The 15,907-nt window shown below is 36.9% G+C and overlaps 1 protein-coding gene across 1 annotated transcript in view; it reads right to left on the reverse strand.

Moving 5' to 3' along the window:
* AGMO (alkylglycerol monooxygenase) overlaps window positions 1–15,907 on the reverse strand; it is a 184,596-nt gene that overhangs the window by 99,731 nt on the left and 68,958 nt on the right. The window contains exons 4-5 of the mRNA XM_064411330.1: window positions 8,309–8,412; window positions 3,106–3,201 (exon numbers count right to left, since the gene is read on the reverse strand). Coding sequence (XP_064267400.1) covers window positions 3,106–3,201; window positions 8,309–8,412 — 200 coding nt within the window. The remainder of the gene's footprint in view (window positions 1–3,105; window positions 3,202–8,308; window positions 8,413–15,907) is intronic.

Genomic DNA, 15,907 nt, shown 5'->3' on the forward strand with positions numbered 1-15,907 from the left:
GTCCATTCTAATAATAAACAATAGCAAAAGAATCCAGCACCAGAAAAATAGTATCATTTTTATATAAGATTTATAGACCTTAAAATGCTGTATTATTCTATATAAAATGACAAAAACCAATGTATACCAAGCATGTAGGAAATACAGAAGTCTAAATGAGGTAGAACAAATGTGTACTTTTGATCTTTATGATACTGTAGTCACAAGAATATACGAGTCACTTGAGTTAAAATAGACCATGTCTGATCTGCTGGTAGTAAAGCTGGAAAAGCACTGACATAACAAATAATGAGACAGGTCAAAGTTATAACACAGGAAACATCTCTTAATATTTTTTTAAAGCAACACTGGACACATGTAAAATTTAAGTATAGGAAAATACCAGGGATTGTATTTGGCTATAAGCTTTTGCTCTAGGCTGAAACATGGCATAGAAAGCTTCAGAAGAGCATGATCATTCTTTTGTAATTACTGAATTCAATTTAAACTACTCTCAAAACAATACATCTTCCCTCAGAAATTTTTTCATGTACTTAAATTCTTTCCTGTTACTTATACACACATTTTTTTCTTCTATAAAATAAAAGAATTCTGCATGTATTTTTCTCTTCAGGCCTGTATAAAAAACAAACAAACCACCATCTATTAAGGAAGAGAGATTTTTTTTCCCCCTTCTATCTTACTAGATTTTATTTTTCTTAAAGAGAAAGACATGCAATCAAAAGTCATGAAGTGACAATTTTCAAACATCTTTGACTAGTCAATGTGGGTCCAAACTGTATCAGGGAATTGCTACTGATGAGAAGCAATAGAAGTCTGGGGGAAAAAAATTATCAATTGCTTCTTCATTTTACAAACAAACTATTACATCACTATAACATTATATTGGCAGACTGGAAATAATGAAGTGTGTCTCTCCTAGACCCCTAATGACATGTAACAGCACCCTCCATGGGCTCCCAGGGGACATCAGAGCTGCTGGGGGATGATAAATATCTGCTCTCAGAGCAAGGGCGAGCAGCACTTACTGAGACAGGATGCTGTTTGCTATAGAACCCCAGGCTACAGCCCTGAACAATCTCTGTATATTAATAAACTGACAGAAACAGAGACCTGAAGAAAGGATATTCATATTAATAAAATCTGTGTAAGAAAATTAGGATCATTAAAATCCAGAAAAGGACCGTTAGGAAAAAAAAAGAGCAGCAGTAGCTTTAAACAGTTAAATTGTGATAGCTGTTGCAAAGAAAACCCAGCATAATGGTGAAGCATCATATTAATTTCACCAAAAATATAGGGTAACATAAGCCTGAATGGCTGATACCATTTCCCTTCCTTTCCTTACTTTTTTCTGTCAATGCCTTGCCCCTGAGAGCAGGAAATCTGCTAATACATGGTGTAACCCTATTTCTATTTCGACATAATTTTTGACCTTAGAGCATGACTCCAACATATTTCAACCGATTTCAGCTGTGCTATAAAATCAACAATATCAACATTAAGAATAACTTCCCTTGTAAGCAAAGTTCTATGAGTGGATCAACTGGATTAATACAAAAGATCCATTGTTTTTCTACCAGCACAATAATTTAATAGTAAGGAGTGCTTATCTTTTCATTGAGACTGAAATTCATTCTTGTTTAGACTAGTGTCTAAACTTGGCACATTGCACATATGCTATGGAAATTCCTTTTAAGCCCTATGAAGGATTTAGTACTTTAGAGGGATGCAGGCAATTCATAAGCCTCTGAAATTCACTTTAGAAACTCTAGAGGTGCACTGTGGCACCAGTGCTGAGATTAACTGAGTTACTGCTAAACAGCAGAATGTTAGAAACCTCTCAGCCAAGGAAGAGAGGGCCCCAAACACCAGAGAAGACATAGATGAGGCATATAATAATTTTTTTAGTGGCAAAGTACATTTAAACTGATCTGTAGAACCTAAAGCATGGTCAAAGAAACTTTGGTACCATATGAGGCCTAGTATTCATTTGGTATAGTTTCAAAGACTGCTTGAATTTTTTCAAAATATTTTAAAAAACTTAAATGTGTATTGCTTCAGTTTATGCCACTTCTGGTAATGTATGTGACATTTTATCTAAGCCTTTCCTATTCGTGTGGTGTTTTAGATCAAACACATCTTAACAATTTTAGAAATGTGTCCAACAGAAAAAAAATGCCAGTATCAAATTTTGGTATTGGTCCACTATAAATAACTTATTTTTAATTTTTAGAATTTTTTTTAATGAAACACACAGGAAAAAAAAAATCTTCAATTTAAACAACATAATCACCTAAAATATCAGATCAAGAAAATAAAATTCCTTTCCCAAAGAACTGTCCTATATATTGCATTATGAAATTAGAGAGGAAAAGGCATTTGTCTGGGTGGAATAAACAAAGGAGTAAGTGTCATAGCCCACAGCCCACCTGGAGCTACTGAGAAATATGCTACTGACTTATAACATAAAGCACCTTTAAATACCTCTATTGTAATGCAAGGAAGAAGGCAAAGGCCAGTGAACTACCTGAGAAGTGTGGGAAAAATCTTGCTAATTACAGTGTGTTATTAACCATTTATGTATGTAAACTAGATATGGTCTATGCACTCAAAAAACAGCAATGAAGTGGTGCAGTCATAAAAAAATAACCATCAGATATTAATAGAGCATTTTTCATTTGAGAATTACATGCGTTAAGAAAGAAACAATATCTGAATTTAGTTGCAACTCTAAATGATCTTTAAAAAGCACCAGCTTTTGGGTATTTTTCCCTAAAATAATTATCCTAGAAACGAAATCAGTTCCAATATCTGCCAAAAATGTTTAATAAGCTGCAAGATTGGAAAATACAGTATTAAAATAGCAAAAAGTTTTGATTCCTTACAGTTACTATTTTTTTTCTAAATTTAATTGGGACCAACTGGCCTCATTGCTTCTTATAAACTTAGCAATATATATTCAGAAAAAGGAATAAAAATGAACAGATGTTTCTCCTTAAAGAAGTCAGACAAAGATTTTTCTTACACAATAAATCAGCTGCTAGTGGATTTCCAAGACACTGCTCCAGGCTAACTGTTTAGGTATGGCTTAAAAACCTGGTTTACCTCTGTATGTATCCAAAACTGGTAAAGCAGATTAAACTGTAAATGAACAGCAAACACCGAAGGGGGAATGAAAAGAGCCATGGGCAAGTTGAACATCTGAAAAATGAGAAAGAGAACATACATTAGATACACAATTCTAAACTCATGATGATATAATGAAGTACTATCTAGAGCTCAAAGCACTGCACAATACACTTGCTTCTTCTAATACATCCGTAATGCAGACATTATATAGTGTACAGAGATAGTGATTATTATGTTACTACTTGATGTGATATAGCAAATGAGACAGAAATTGATACAAAAGTGATTTCCCACAAGCCAAACTGAGCAAGTAGAAAATCCAACATAAGAATTCATGAATTCTGGTATTAGATGTTTATGCTGTGTGGAGCAGACAGCAACACAGCCTTGGCATTAAGGGTTGCCATATAGGGAAGAATTATCACAGATTAAGCAAGGCACAAATTTATAACACTACAGCTTTTCCATCCAAACTCCCTACATAAGCACCATGAGGGTAAGACAGCTTACTTGGCTTTCCAAGTTAATTATAATTCTCACCTTAACTTTCTCAAGGCATCTCCCATAAAGTCCCAATATATTGTTGAGTCCTAAAAACATGCTAGCATGAAAAAATACTTGGGAATACTTACTTGGGAAATTCACAATTAATTGCTTAACTGGCTTAGCAATAGAATAAAACTTCTAAGACCTTCATACATTAAAAGTCAGTCTGCTTTCTTCAGAAAAAGGAAGATCTTGAAAGATCTTATCTTTCTATTTTCCCTTTTAGCTGACATTGTGTTATATCACCTGCACTGAAAAGTGAATACCTCTCTAAAATACAGAGATTTCTCCTAAACTAAACAGTAGCAGAGGTATCTTCAAACTTTAAATCTCTTTAGCACTCAGGGAATATCTGTTTGGCCAACAAGAGCTCTCTGTGAAGCACAGGAAAATTAGAAAAATATATTTCTGAATTACTACTGTCCTTTTCAGAAAAAAAATCACATCTTTTAACATCCAAGAAGGCAGTCCCATTGCCATGACAGGCCTCCTGGACCAGGAATTCCTCTAGTGTAGGTCTGGACACAGCATGTAGAACCAGTATTCTCTCAGTTTTAGTCAACAGGGCTGCCCAATAGAAGTCACACCGAGGCTGTGAAACAGCTGTGAAACTTCCACCCCAGTGATGTGACTGATGCTCTCAAGAAAGTCACCACAAACACATCTCACTGTGACAAACCAACGGAGGACTAGGACCTTGCAATATCAGCTTAGTCTGCTGGCTTCAACACCAGACAATGTCTGAAACTCTAGGACAAAACCCTGAAGCCATTGCAGTACCACCTGGCAGGGATGTGACAGCTGGTATTTCAAAATCTCCATTTAAAGGTTTCATGGATCACAGCTGCCCCACAAATTACCTACGGGGTGTTTCTGTTTCTGTCTTGGAAGCTGCTTTCCAAGAAGCAAAGGAATTAAAAGGTAGTAGAGGGGGACTAAGTTTCTGTCTAATGGCATGATAACAGCAGGATTTTTTTTTAAAAAAAGGAATGGAGAGGAAATTGATTTTAAAAAGCCCAAAAAACCAAACCAGATGGTTTTCAGATTATTCATGGAAGTGGTTACAGGATTGAAAGCAGGGTTAAAAAATTATATGCTTTTTCCCTAAAAGTATCAGAAGCAATTTGGTGGTATTTACAGATGACTCAAAGGGGAAAGAAGGATCATCTTCATATTTATTTCCTAACTTACTTTACACAAAAGTACTAGGATTTCCCTGCTAAGTGGTGGGATGAAGGAAATTTTATATAAATCTATAGGTAAATTTGAAACTGTCAAAGGAGAATGCTTTACTAACTGCCTCACATTTTCTTGCAGTGTAAGCTTTATTTTGAACAGAAAGGATTTTAAAGATCATTTACAGAAGTGGAACTCATAGGGAGAAATGAAAACTTCTCTCATACCAAGATTTGGATTTTCCTATTTGTGGTTCCACTGAAACAAGAAGAACACTCTCAGGAAAAAAAAAAAAAATCATTAAACAGTTCTTTACTGAAAATGCCAATTCACCAAATCAAAAGATTTCATGGCAACGTACCAGCTTTAACAAATTTCTAGGGGAAAAGCTTTCCTGGCTCCGGAATAGAATTTCTGGTCAAAACTACCAGAAAACTTTTTCACACTGACAGATTTTTTCTCACTTGGGAATTCAGCAGCAGAGATTGGGAAGTGCTACAGTAGCTGATGGGAAAAGCACCCAGAGGGGAGGTGCAGAGATATGTGCATCTGGGGCTGCTGCACTGCAGCTGCTGGCCCTCACACCAAAGGCACTGCCCCTAAGAAAGGTCCATTGCCCGCTCTCCCATGTGGGCATCTCTTCCTTTCTCCCTCCTATTTGTAAGTAAAAGGTTATAACCACTTGCACTACAGAAAGGGAGTGCATTGAGACTCCCGAGGTTCAGGAGGAGTGCTGTTTCCATGCTGGGTCTCTGGGGCCACCTGCCGATGCGGCGGCAGAGGATCTGCGGGGCTTGGGGGGCTGCAGGACCGCTGCTGACAGCAAGTTCATGTGGGCAGGAACTCCTGTGAGGACTCTGCAGCAGTTAAAGGCAAGGGTAAAATAAAACAATCAAAAAAGCCAACCCATTTTTTACAGTTCCCAGACCTGGCAGACTCCTCAGTAGACAAGAGTGACTGACTGCACTGAAAACTGTGCTTCCTATTCCATTTCCAGACTTGTATGTACATGTTTCCACTGCTTTTATACCAAGGCATAGTTCAACACTTTATCTAAATGTACAATCTAAAGCGATCAAATTATCATGGATTTAATATTTGTAATTAAATCTTACCCTAAAGTTGAGAATGGTACTCAAAGCATCAAATCATAGCTTTTCAAAGTGCATGTGCAAATGTCTCACAACTGCACTTTGACTGTTTCACCACTTATACACTCATTTATATAGTATTATCTTCCTTTAGCTTGCCATCTCCTTCTTAAAAATTAATATACTTTTTTTTCGACATCTTTTCCCAACAAGATGGGCCTCAACAGTATCTCTCAGTCTCACCGATTTGCTTCTCCGTGGCCCCTTCAGTGAAGAAATAGAAACACAATCTGTGCAAACAACATGAACCACTATACATTCGGTTCCAAAATCAGGAGTATATCTCACACCACTGATCGTCAAGCATGTTTTTCTATTCTCTTTCATTTAATATCTTTTCAGTCATAGATTAACATGCTGATTTATTTATCTTACAATGTTTAACTTAAAACACAACAGAGCTGGCAACAGAACAGTCACATAATCCTATGCATCCACCATAAGTTTCTCACACTCTCCACAAAATTGGATGTCAAACTCATTGAACAGTATAGTACACATTCAACAAGATCAGATCACTCTGAGATTAAATAAGGATTTCACTGAGCTTCAGTTTCAAGGCAGATCCATCCATGGTTCTGGACAAAACTGTCTGTCCAAAAAAATAGCAGTGCTGTAAGAATTAGCAAGAATTGTGATCATGCACAATAAGGTGTTGCAGAAAGAAAACTGGTGTATGTCTGAAAAGTTCAGGGAGGAGGCAAAACAATATTTACATTAACCATATGTTTTGGCTAATATCAAATACTTGGTGAAAAAACCCTGGCACACAAAATTACCATGTATTCCTAGATTCATTTCTCTTTTGCAGAAGGCATATGAATTTTGAATGCATGTATATTATTTGCCAAGTGATACCAGTGTGGTCCTGAGGATGGTCTTTGGAATCCAAGGTGGCCAGACATCTGGGTCTTCCAAGTATTTTATGTTGTCTGAGGTATCATCCTCAAAATCATGCCATCAGACAAAGTTCTCATATGCACACCCATATGTACACACAGACACTTTGTCTTTTTTGAATTATTGTTTTTGTTAAGAATTTGCACCATATGGTCCCAATGGGTAAATGGGCAAAGGTTAAATCTTTAACATAGCAGTATTTACAGAGGAAGCAGGGTTGTCAGAGACATCCCTTCTGCTATTGTTCATTAGAGTAATTTAAATTCTAGGTAATCTTCCCAACATCAGATGATTTATTTTCTTAATAAATAAACAACAAGAATTTATATTGAAGACATCAAGAAAAAGATCTAAGAAATAGTACTGCTTCATGATTTTCAGAAGAAAATTTCCCTGGAACGTAGCACTTAAACTAACTTAATGTCATGCACTTAAGACAGTTACGAACTGGAGACTAAATCCATGTTCAGTTACATACGCATAAATCCACTTTACTGAAGTTAATGGAGTTATACTGTATTTCCATGGGTGAGCACACTCTTGACTTTGAGTTATTCGCTCACAGGCTGGATATAGAGATTGCCAAAGGACTGTGGGTTTCCTTCACCACCCACATTATACCTCACTGGAGAATATATATAATTATATAATTATATGTATGTATTTATATATGTAAATACATTTAATATCCCTTTTGAACTCTAATTCCAAAAATTAAATTTTGAAGTTATTCATTTTGAATAACACACAACCAGACAAACTACAATCTGACTGAAAACGTAGGAAATCAGCAGCTACCCTGAGTGCAGAACTAAACCCAAAATATTATATTTAGGGTTGCATTTTGAAATACACTTTTAAAAATCTGTATATAAATTCTGAATATGTACACAGATCACTGTTTCAAATTATTTTTATCTGAAATAACTCTATGTAACCTACTGCTCTTACCTACAAGGGTACTGATATGACATGAATGAGCAGAGACAAATAAATCCATTTGCATGTCCAAAGAAAATTTTAATGATGACTTCTCTCCCTGCTCCTTTTAGCCAGAAAGACATTTTCTGAAATAGCCAAATTAAAATCTCCTTTTTTTTTTCTGTACTCGTGTATGAATAAGCGAATGAAAATTCTCCATTCTACTCAAAAAGTTATGAAAGTATAAATGCAGTGTTATATAATTAGCCTTCTTTAACTTTTGTAGTTTTAATGTTTGCTGTACAACATTAGTGAATATATTTTAAAACTTATGATTATCAGATTCTTCAGTTTCATCTTCTGTGCCTGCAGTGTCAAGAAACTTTAAAAAAAAAGGTTTTCTTTGAAGGGAAATAAACGCTGTGTTTTAACATTTACTGAAACTTCTTGATATTAACTTGTTTGTCAAACCTTGTGCAACTTACCCAGGAGGTATATTTCTGCAGTACAGATTGTCTCAAGGCTGTGAATAAGTTGTAATCTTCTGAACTATGGTGTACTTGGTGTGCAGCCCACAGGATATTAACCTCTGAAAAACACAATATTTCTAATGAGGTTTGTGCTAAAGAAGCAACAGTTGTTTTCCAAGGCCTTTTTTCCTTAAGCCAGAATCAACTAATCCTCCAATTTACACTTTGCTACTTTACATTACCATAAAATAATAAACCCTAATTTTACATTAACATAAAATAATAAACCGATAAAATAATAAACTCAAAGCAGAGTTTGTGTAGGCAGGGTTACATGTCTGTCAGTGCACACAAGTCAGTGTAAATTTCATGCTGAAGTAAAGAAAGGCTGTGGCAGGAACTACAATCATTGCTGGAAGAGCAGAGGGATGTGTAAGATGAGAATTAAACAGCCAGAAAGCCTCATCTGAGTTCTGGTAACATGAATCAGTTGGAGCTCTGTACGGCATTCAGAGGAACAAAGACTGAGGATGCTCTCATGCTTGATATATTTAAAGACCAGAAGGGGACACAAAATGTTCCAATAATTGTATGCATCATATTTAAACAACTTAACTGGAGTCAGCTTTTATGCTTACATTTTTCTGGAATGTGTGAATCTTCAACCCACTTGTGCCACAGACCACAAAACACAGCCACTGCCTTCCCACTCGTGACAAATGGAAAAACAAACTGATGCTTGCTGGGAAGCCTTGACCCAGCCGAAGGAGAGCAGAGGCTCTATTGTCGCAGTTCATAAAAAAAAAAAAAAAATTAAAAATGGCTAGAATAAGGGCAAAACTAGTGTCAGCCACATCCTCCAAAGGCATGACACCTCTAATGCACTGAAATGAAGAATACTTCAAAATCCTGATTATATTTCAAGACATTTTCTCACTCAAATGCAAATCTGGGTACCCTGTCTGCACTGTATCTGGCCAGTGTGAAGTGGGGTGCTAAAATAGAAATATTCAAAGCCGTCAGCTATAAGGATTTCCTTAATTACAGAAAAAGAGAAAAAGCATGCAGTCAGTGTAGCCCAAATAATGCCTATTTATCATAATTCTTAATTTAAGGTCTCATGTATTTCAAGGGATGAAGTATACACAAAGGCTCAGCTGATTACAGAAATTAAAAGTTGACTGGCTGTCCGCCAGCTGCACACTCCCATTGCCACTGACCTTGTTTCACTGGAGCCATTAGAGAAGTGACTCTGGCAGACATTAGAATCACAGTCAGAAAATTATTTTATAATGGCTTTCTGAAGTCCTGTAATTTTTTGCACCCAAGTATACATCAAACAGTTTAGGTCTGGGGATTAACATGTACCTCCAACATAAAGTAAGGCAAAAAAAAAATCCTCTTAATGAATCTGAAGGTACCTTTACCACTTAGGGTACTAGATAGTCTTGTAACAGGAGGTAACAGTCCTGTATGCTAGCAACTGGGACTTTTAAATCTAATTAATTTTGACAATTTGGTAATTAACATCACAAAATAATTTTTAATTACCTCTAGGACCTTAAAAATACTTAAAATTTCTGAAGTAAATGTGTAATTTCAACTATCAAAAAAATTTAACAGTCTAAGAAGTCTTTCTTCTTAAAATGCATTTGTTCCTGAAGGAACAAGTGTTCACTATATCAATAATTACTAATGTCTCTCAAAAAAGCCCCAAGAAAACCCAACCAAACAAACTCATCTCAATGCATCTCTGCCTAACAAACACACTAGGAAATGAATTACTCAGGTGAGCTTCAGTATTCAATAATAATTTGTGTTTGAAATGTTTCTCAAGACCTCGACAGAAGCTAAATGAGTGAAAAAAGCATCTGAAAAGGTGGAGGTTAAAGACCTGTCTCTTTAGTTGTTTTAAAAGCATTTACTTCCTATCACAAACTGTGTGTAACACAAGCCTCCACTCAATGAAGTACAGCTGTGCAAACAGGGTACAGTAACTGGATCTTTCTTCTTTCCCTCAGTCATTTTTCAGCATTATGAAAAGTTCAAGGAAGGGAATCTATGATGATTTTTACAGTCTACTTTCATTGTAGTTAAGGTCAAATGGTTTTCAAAACGAATTACTAAAAAGGCGTTTTATTAGGATTCATTTTTCAGTTAAACTGCCTCTTACACTAACAAGTATATAGAATAAGGTAACCAAATATTGGTAAAATTCTAGTTATTCAGATGTGCGAGCCAGCTTAAATGATCTATCATTCAAAAATGCACCACAGGAATACTGGTGATATAAACAAACAATTCTTCCACAAGTAATTGAACTGCTACAGCTATTTCTGGCTTCTGTTATAGGTAAGTAAATTAAATCCTCCTCCTTAGTCCTATTGTTGATGACCAATGGCACAGACTACGTTAAATTCCTTTGAGAAATAGGCAGACTCAATCAGAAAAAAAATGTGTATTTAAATTAACCTGAAGAAACTGATAATCAAGAACTTTTTATCTGAAGCAGAAGAATAACATGAATGGTGAAATAGATCACCCAAAAACTCAGTTTGTAAGCATTAGTATATTAAAAATATTACAACCATAATGCCAAAAAGACATCTCTCAAATCTAAGAAACAGACCAAGCATTCTTCATGGAATAAAGCTGACTGCTCACCAACTGCCCACAAGAGAAATGAAATTGTATGTGTCTACAGAACATTTGTGGTTTCACTTTTCATTTCTAATGATGATAACTTGAAAGAAAATGAAAAAAATTATTTGAATGAGGATAAAATTATAAAAGACTCTCTCACACAGACTTTCTCATATGTGTTATTACATAATGACCAATAAAGAAAGCACAGTTGAGCCAATTCCAACACAGATTAAAAGAAAACAATTATTCAGAAAACAGGAAGTATTACTGCATTTTATAAAATTATCAAATCCAACTGTGAAGCCACAGGAAAAAAGTAGGCGATGGAATTGGAGAAGCCACTGAGACAGTGTTCTAATGGAATTTTTGATGTTTCATAATTCAAATGTGATTGTTAAATACAATTTTAAAAATAGACAACTTCAATACACTATACACAAACCCCCTATTTTTGATTGAGGAGAGTGAACCTCATGGAATCACAGGGTAATTCAGGTGGGAGACAACCACCAAAGGTCTCTAATCCAACCTCCTGCTCACAGCAGGACCAGCTTTAAGTTCCTCAGACTCACTTTGGTCTTGGAAATCCTCTGCATCTGCTGCTATTATGAAGAACTACCTGTCAGTGAAGATAAAGGTAGCATTTCCTTTTCATGTAGCTGTGAGGAAAGTTATAGAAGTTGCAACCCAGCACAGCAAGGGTCTCCTTTCCTGTTGTGGCTTTCCCCAACTTCCTGTTAATGGATGGAGACATGATGAGCTGTTCTCATCTGGGGAACAATGAGGCGACTGCATCTTGGTGCTGGAGTTAATAATTGTTGAATTGTTGTTATTTTTATTATTATTATCATTATCATCATCATTATTATTATTATTATTATTATTATTACCATCATAAGGGAACGTACTAGCAGTCTTGTAACAGCAATGAAGCACTGGCTAACAAGAAGCTGGAGCCAGGCTTTTTTCAGCAGTCCCATTTATCTTTTCTGGATTTTCCAAAATGAAGAAAGATTATTGATGTTATCCTTCTTTTGTACTTCTTCCTTCCTTCTCCTAATTAATTCATAAAATGTTTCATGCACTATCAAAATCATATTGGTACAGCAACCAATGATTTCACTTAGGCTTAATTTTTTTTAATTTAAAAATAATTTTTCATTACTAATCAAGTTCTTTTCTATGAATTCCTAACACAGATCCAATGCCTGGGCCATACTTCACTGCTTCTGAAGTACTTCTTTTTTAGTAGTAGGAAATGTTCATTGTGCATATAAGTTTCCTTTTGCAGAATATGTAATACAGAGATGTCAAAATGAGATTTTTTTGTTGTTGTTCATTTCAGTAATTTTAAGTGATTTCCATAGCCCAACACATTTTGGTTAACAACAGGAAACCTATAGTCTTTTTAAGGACTCATTTCAACGAAAAGAGCCATTTTATTAAATCCTCAGAATCAATGAAATGGTAAAGATTTGATGACTCATGAGTAAGCAAAAAAGATTAGAAATGAACTTTTAATTAAAATATGCATACAAGCATATTCCATATTATCTTAAGTAATATGGAATAAAATACAGATGATGAGTCACATAAAGCTTCCATTCTCTCACAGTCAACACTGACTGTAGCTAGGAGAACAGGTGGAAGTTTCCCTTCAGCACCTACTTACGTAATGCTAGCCATCTTTTAGAAGATAACATGGTGCCAACCAATCCCAGTATGGAATCTGTTGTTCCTAAAGCAGGTGTAACCCACAGGGCTTCAGAGGCAGGTACTCTGTGCTGCATTCACCTACAAGCAATCCAAAAGGGATCATCTCCTGGGGTCTACTTCTTTCTAGTCAGAATTAGCAGAAACCCCAGGATGACTGAGGAAAGAAACGTGACCAGGAAGGTAGAAATGTCAGTCACCCCTTTTCTATGCATTTCAATCCCACCTAAAAAGATAGAAGAGAGGAAAATACATAGGATTTAAATAATTTGTCTGCTAAACTACTACCTTTTCTGATTCACAAAAAACACAACTGTTTACTGCCTTCTTCTAACTCGTGTGTACATAGAATCTGCTGAGTTGGAAGGGATGCACACGGATTATCAAGTCCAACTCCTGGCCCAGCACAGGACAGTGCCAGGAATCACTCCATGAGTCTGAGAGTATTGTTTAAACACTTCTTGAACTCTGTCAGGCTTGGTGCTGTGACCACTTTTCTGGAGAGCCTGTTCCACTGCCTGGCCACCCTCTGGGAGAAGAGCCTTTTCCTGATATCTAACCTAAATCTTCCCTGATGCTTCATGATTGGTCACCAGAAAGAAGAGATCAGTGTCTGCTTCTCCACTTCCCCTCACAGAAAGTTGTAACTGCACTGAGGTCTCCCCTCAGTCACCTCTTCCCCAGGCTGAACTGACCAAGTGACCTCAGCTGCTCCTTGCATGGCTTCCCCTCAAGGCCCTTCACCATCTTTGTTGCCCTCCTTTGGACACTCTCTAACAGTTCAATGTCTTTTTTTATACTGTAGTACCCAAAACTGCCCCCAGCACTTGAGATGAGGCTGCCCCAGCTCAGAGCAGAGCGGGACAATCCCCTCCCTTGCCTGGCTGGCCATGCTGTGCCTGATGCACCTCAGGACAGGGCTGGCCCTCCTGGCTGCCAGGGCACTGCTGGCTCATATTCAACCTGGCAATGCCCAGCTGTTCCTTGGCCCTGCTCTCCAGCCTCATTCTGAACATCCAGCGTTGTTCTGGTCCAGGTATAGAATTCAGCACATTGTTAAACTTCCTGTAGCTGGTGATCACCCAGACCTTTAATTTGACAAGATCGCTCTGCAGGGCCTCTGCCTTGAGGGGAGTCAACAACTCATCACAATTTAGCGTACTATTGCTGCTTTTTAAGAATTTGAATAAATCCCTTCTCATGCAGAGCTTTTTCACAGAATCCATTCCCTCTTTGATTCTACACGTGCATCAGACGAGCGACCCCTGCAATACGGTAACACTTTTGTTACTGGAAAGGACAATTACCAGATTTTTTCTAATGAAAGTTGGCTAAAAAACTGTATTTTGCGACTGATTTGGGATCCATCTCACATAAAACCAGAATCTAACAGATTAGCGATCATCTCCACAACAGAAGTAGATATAAACTCTGTGAACTCTTCTGTTCAGACTGTTATGGTGTAGCCCCTATTTTGTGACTCTTCTGAGCCAATTTTGTTTTATGCTTTTTGTTGTAGTGTTCTTCAGGCAGAGTTGCAGGATAGCTGATTTTGCCAAAAAGCTCTGCTTCCTGCTTATTAGAAATATAATTCTTATAGGAAAAATTCTTTCCTCGGTTACGTTAGTGTTAGCACAGAGCTGTGCGGGTTTAATGAGAACAGAACTAGATCCAAGGAATTTATCTGGAAGGCTCTGTTATATACCACACACTAGGAAGCATGTGTACAGGGAAATGTTGATTTTTTTTTTTGTTTGGTTGGTTTTGGTTTTTTGTTTTGTTTTTTTTTTTTTTTTTTTTTGGGTTTGTTTTTTTTTTTTTTTTTAATAAGACACATTTTTCTTAAATTGTGTCCTTGGCTACAGTGAGTTTCAGCAGTTTGCATTCTCAAGATAATCACATTTGTAAATCAAAAGACTGGCTGTAAGGAGATCCGAGTTCAAGTGGTGAACTAGACTTGATTTACTATAGGCTTTCAAATGATTTTCTTAACCTTTCTCTTCTTCTCATTTTTCTTGAGAAGCACCTATCTGTGCATGTTCCTGACCCAGATCAGTTCCCAGCCTTTAGAAAGTAGAAATAAAAAATATTTTAAATATTAGCCATTGCTCCTGAAGTCACTGTGTCAGGATAAGGGGGAAAAAGTCAAAAACATTTTTTCAGCCTCAGTATTACCTAGTCCTTCTTGGTCATTCTGCAATGAAATACACATTGTGCTACCCAGGTAATTCCAGGATAGGCAATCATACAGCCTGTCACAAAGCTAGTATCAAAAGAAAATTCTGCTACCAAGAGACACCCTGTGGTCTATAAAATCACAATCCAGCAGTTTAATTAGTAAATTTCACTTGGTGTTCAGCATCTGATCCTTCTGGGATGGGAGATGTACTCTTTCTGAGCTTTCGCCAGGATTATCTCTGTTTTTTAGCCTTCTACTTATGTTACTCTATGTGGTCAGCAAAGTATTTAGTGAGTGGGCTAACTTGTAATCAAGTAATACATGGTATACACTCCCATGGTTTGTAAGCCAAAAATTCGAGCAACCTTCCACAAAACCTGCCTCCAGAATGTGTGCACAAGCCAAAACCTCCTGCTTGATCTGCTGCCATACCAGTTGAAAACACAAATCTGCTCCCACACAAAAAAGTCCACAATAAGATCTGCAAAAATTAAGATGCAGAATGGTCTGGGGAAACGTGGGAAGAGTCAAGATAAGCCAAAGTATTACACATGCTACCCAGAATAAACAACAGGCCAGATCCTATCCCCTTCTAGCAAGAATCCAGGGGACTGTGAATTATACTCAGATACACTTCTGAATCTGTAAAATATTTAAGAGATCATGTGGTTAGGAAAACAGAGGCTGGCCAGGTCAAAAATAATGGTCCTCTCAACCCATACGTGCCTTATGTTATTTCCTGGCGTCCTCATAAGCATGGGACATCAACGGAAAGGCTAGGAAAGGCCAAAGCATACCCAAAGATTCGGTCTCTTGGAACTGGTAGGAGCAGTTCTCTTGGAAACTAAGCTGCATGAGCCAAACTTCTTGCAGCATTGTTATATCATGCAGCATGTAAACCAGAGTAAGAATCTCAGTTATTACATTAGGACAGTGTTAACCCATGGTCTGTGAGATTTTCATACAGTTTCCAGGAACTGAACAGTCTGTTTCTACACCATGGAAAGCCACAAAGGAATAAAGGTTATCAGATAAAGATAAGAATAAAGATTCAGAAATAACTAACAGTGACTCAA

Source organism: Passer domesticus, chromosome 1 (assembly GCF_036417665.1).
Source record: "Passer domesticus isolate bPasDom1 chromosome 1, bPasDom1.hap1, whole genome shotgun sequence".
Lineage (NCBI taxonomy): Eukaryota > Metazoa > Chordata > Aves > Passeriformes > Passeridae > Passer > Passer domesticus.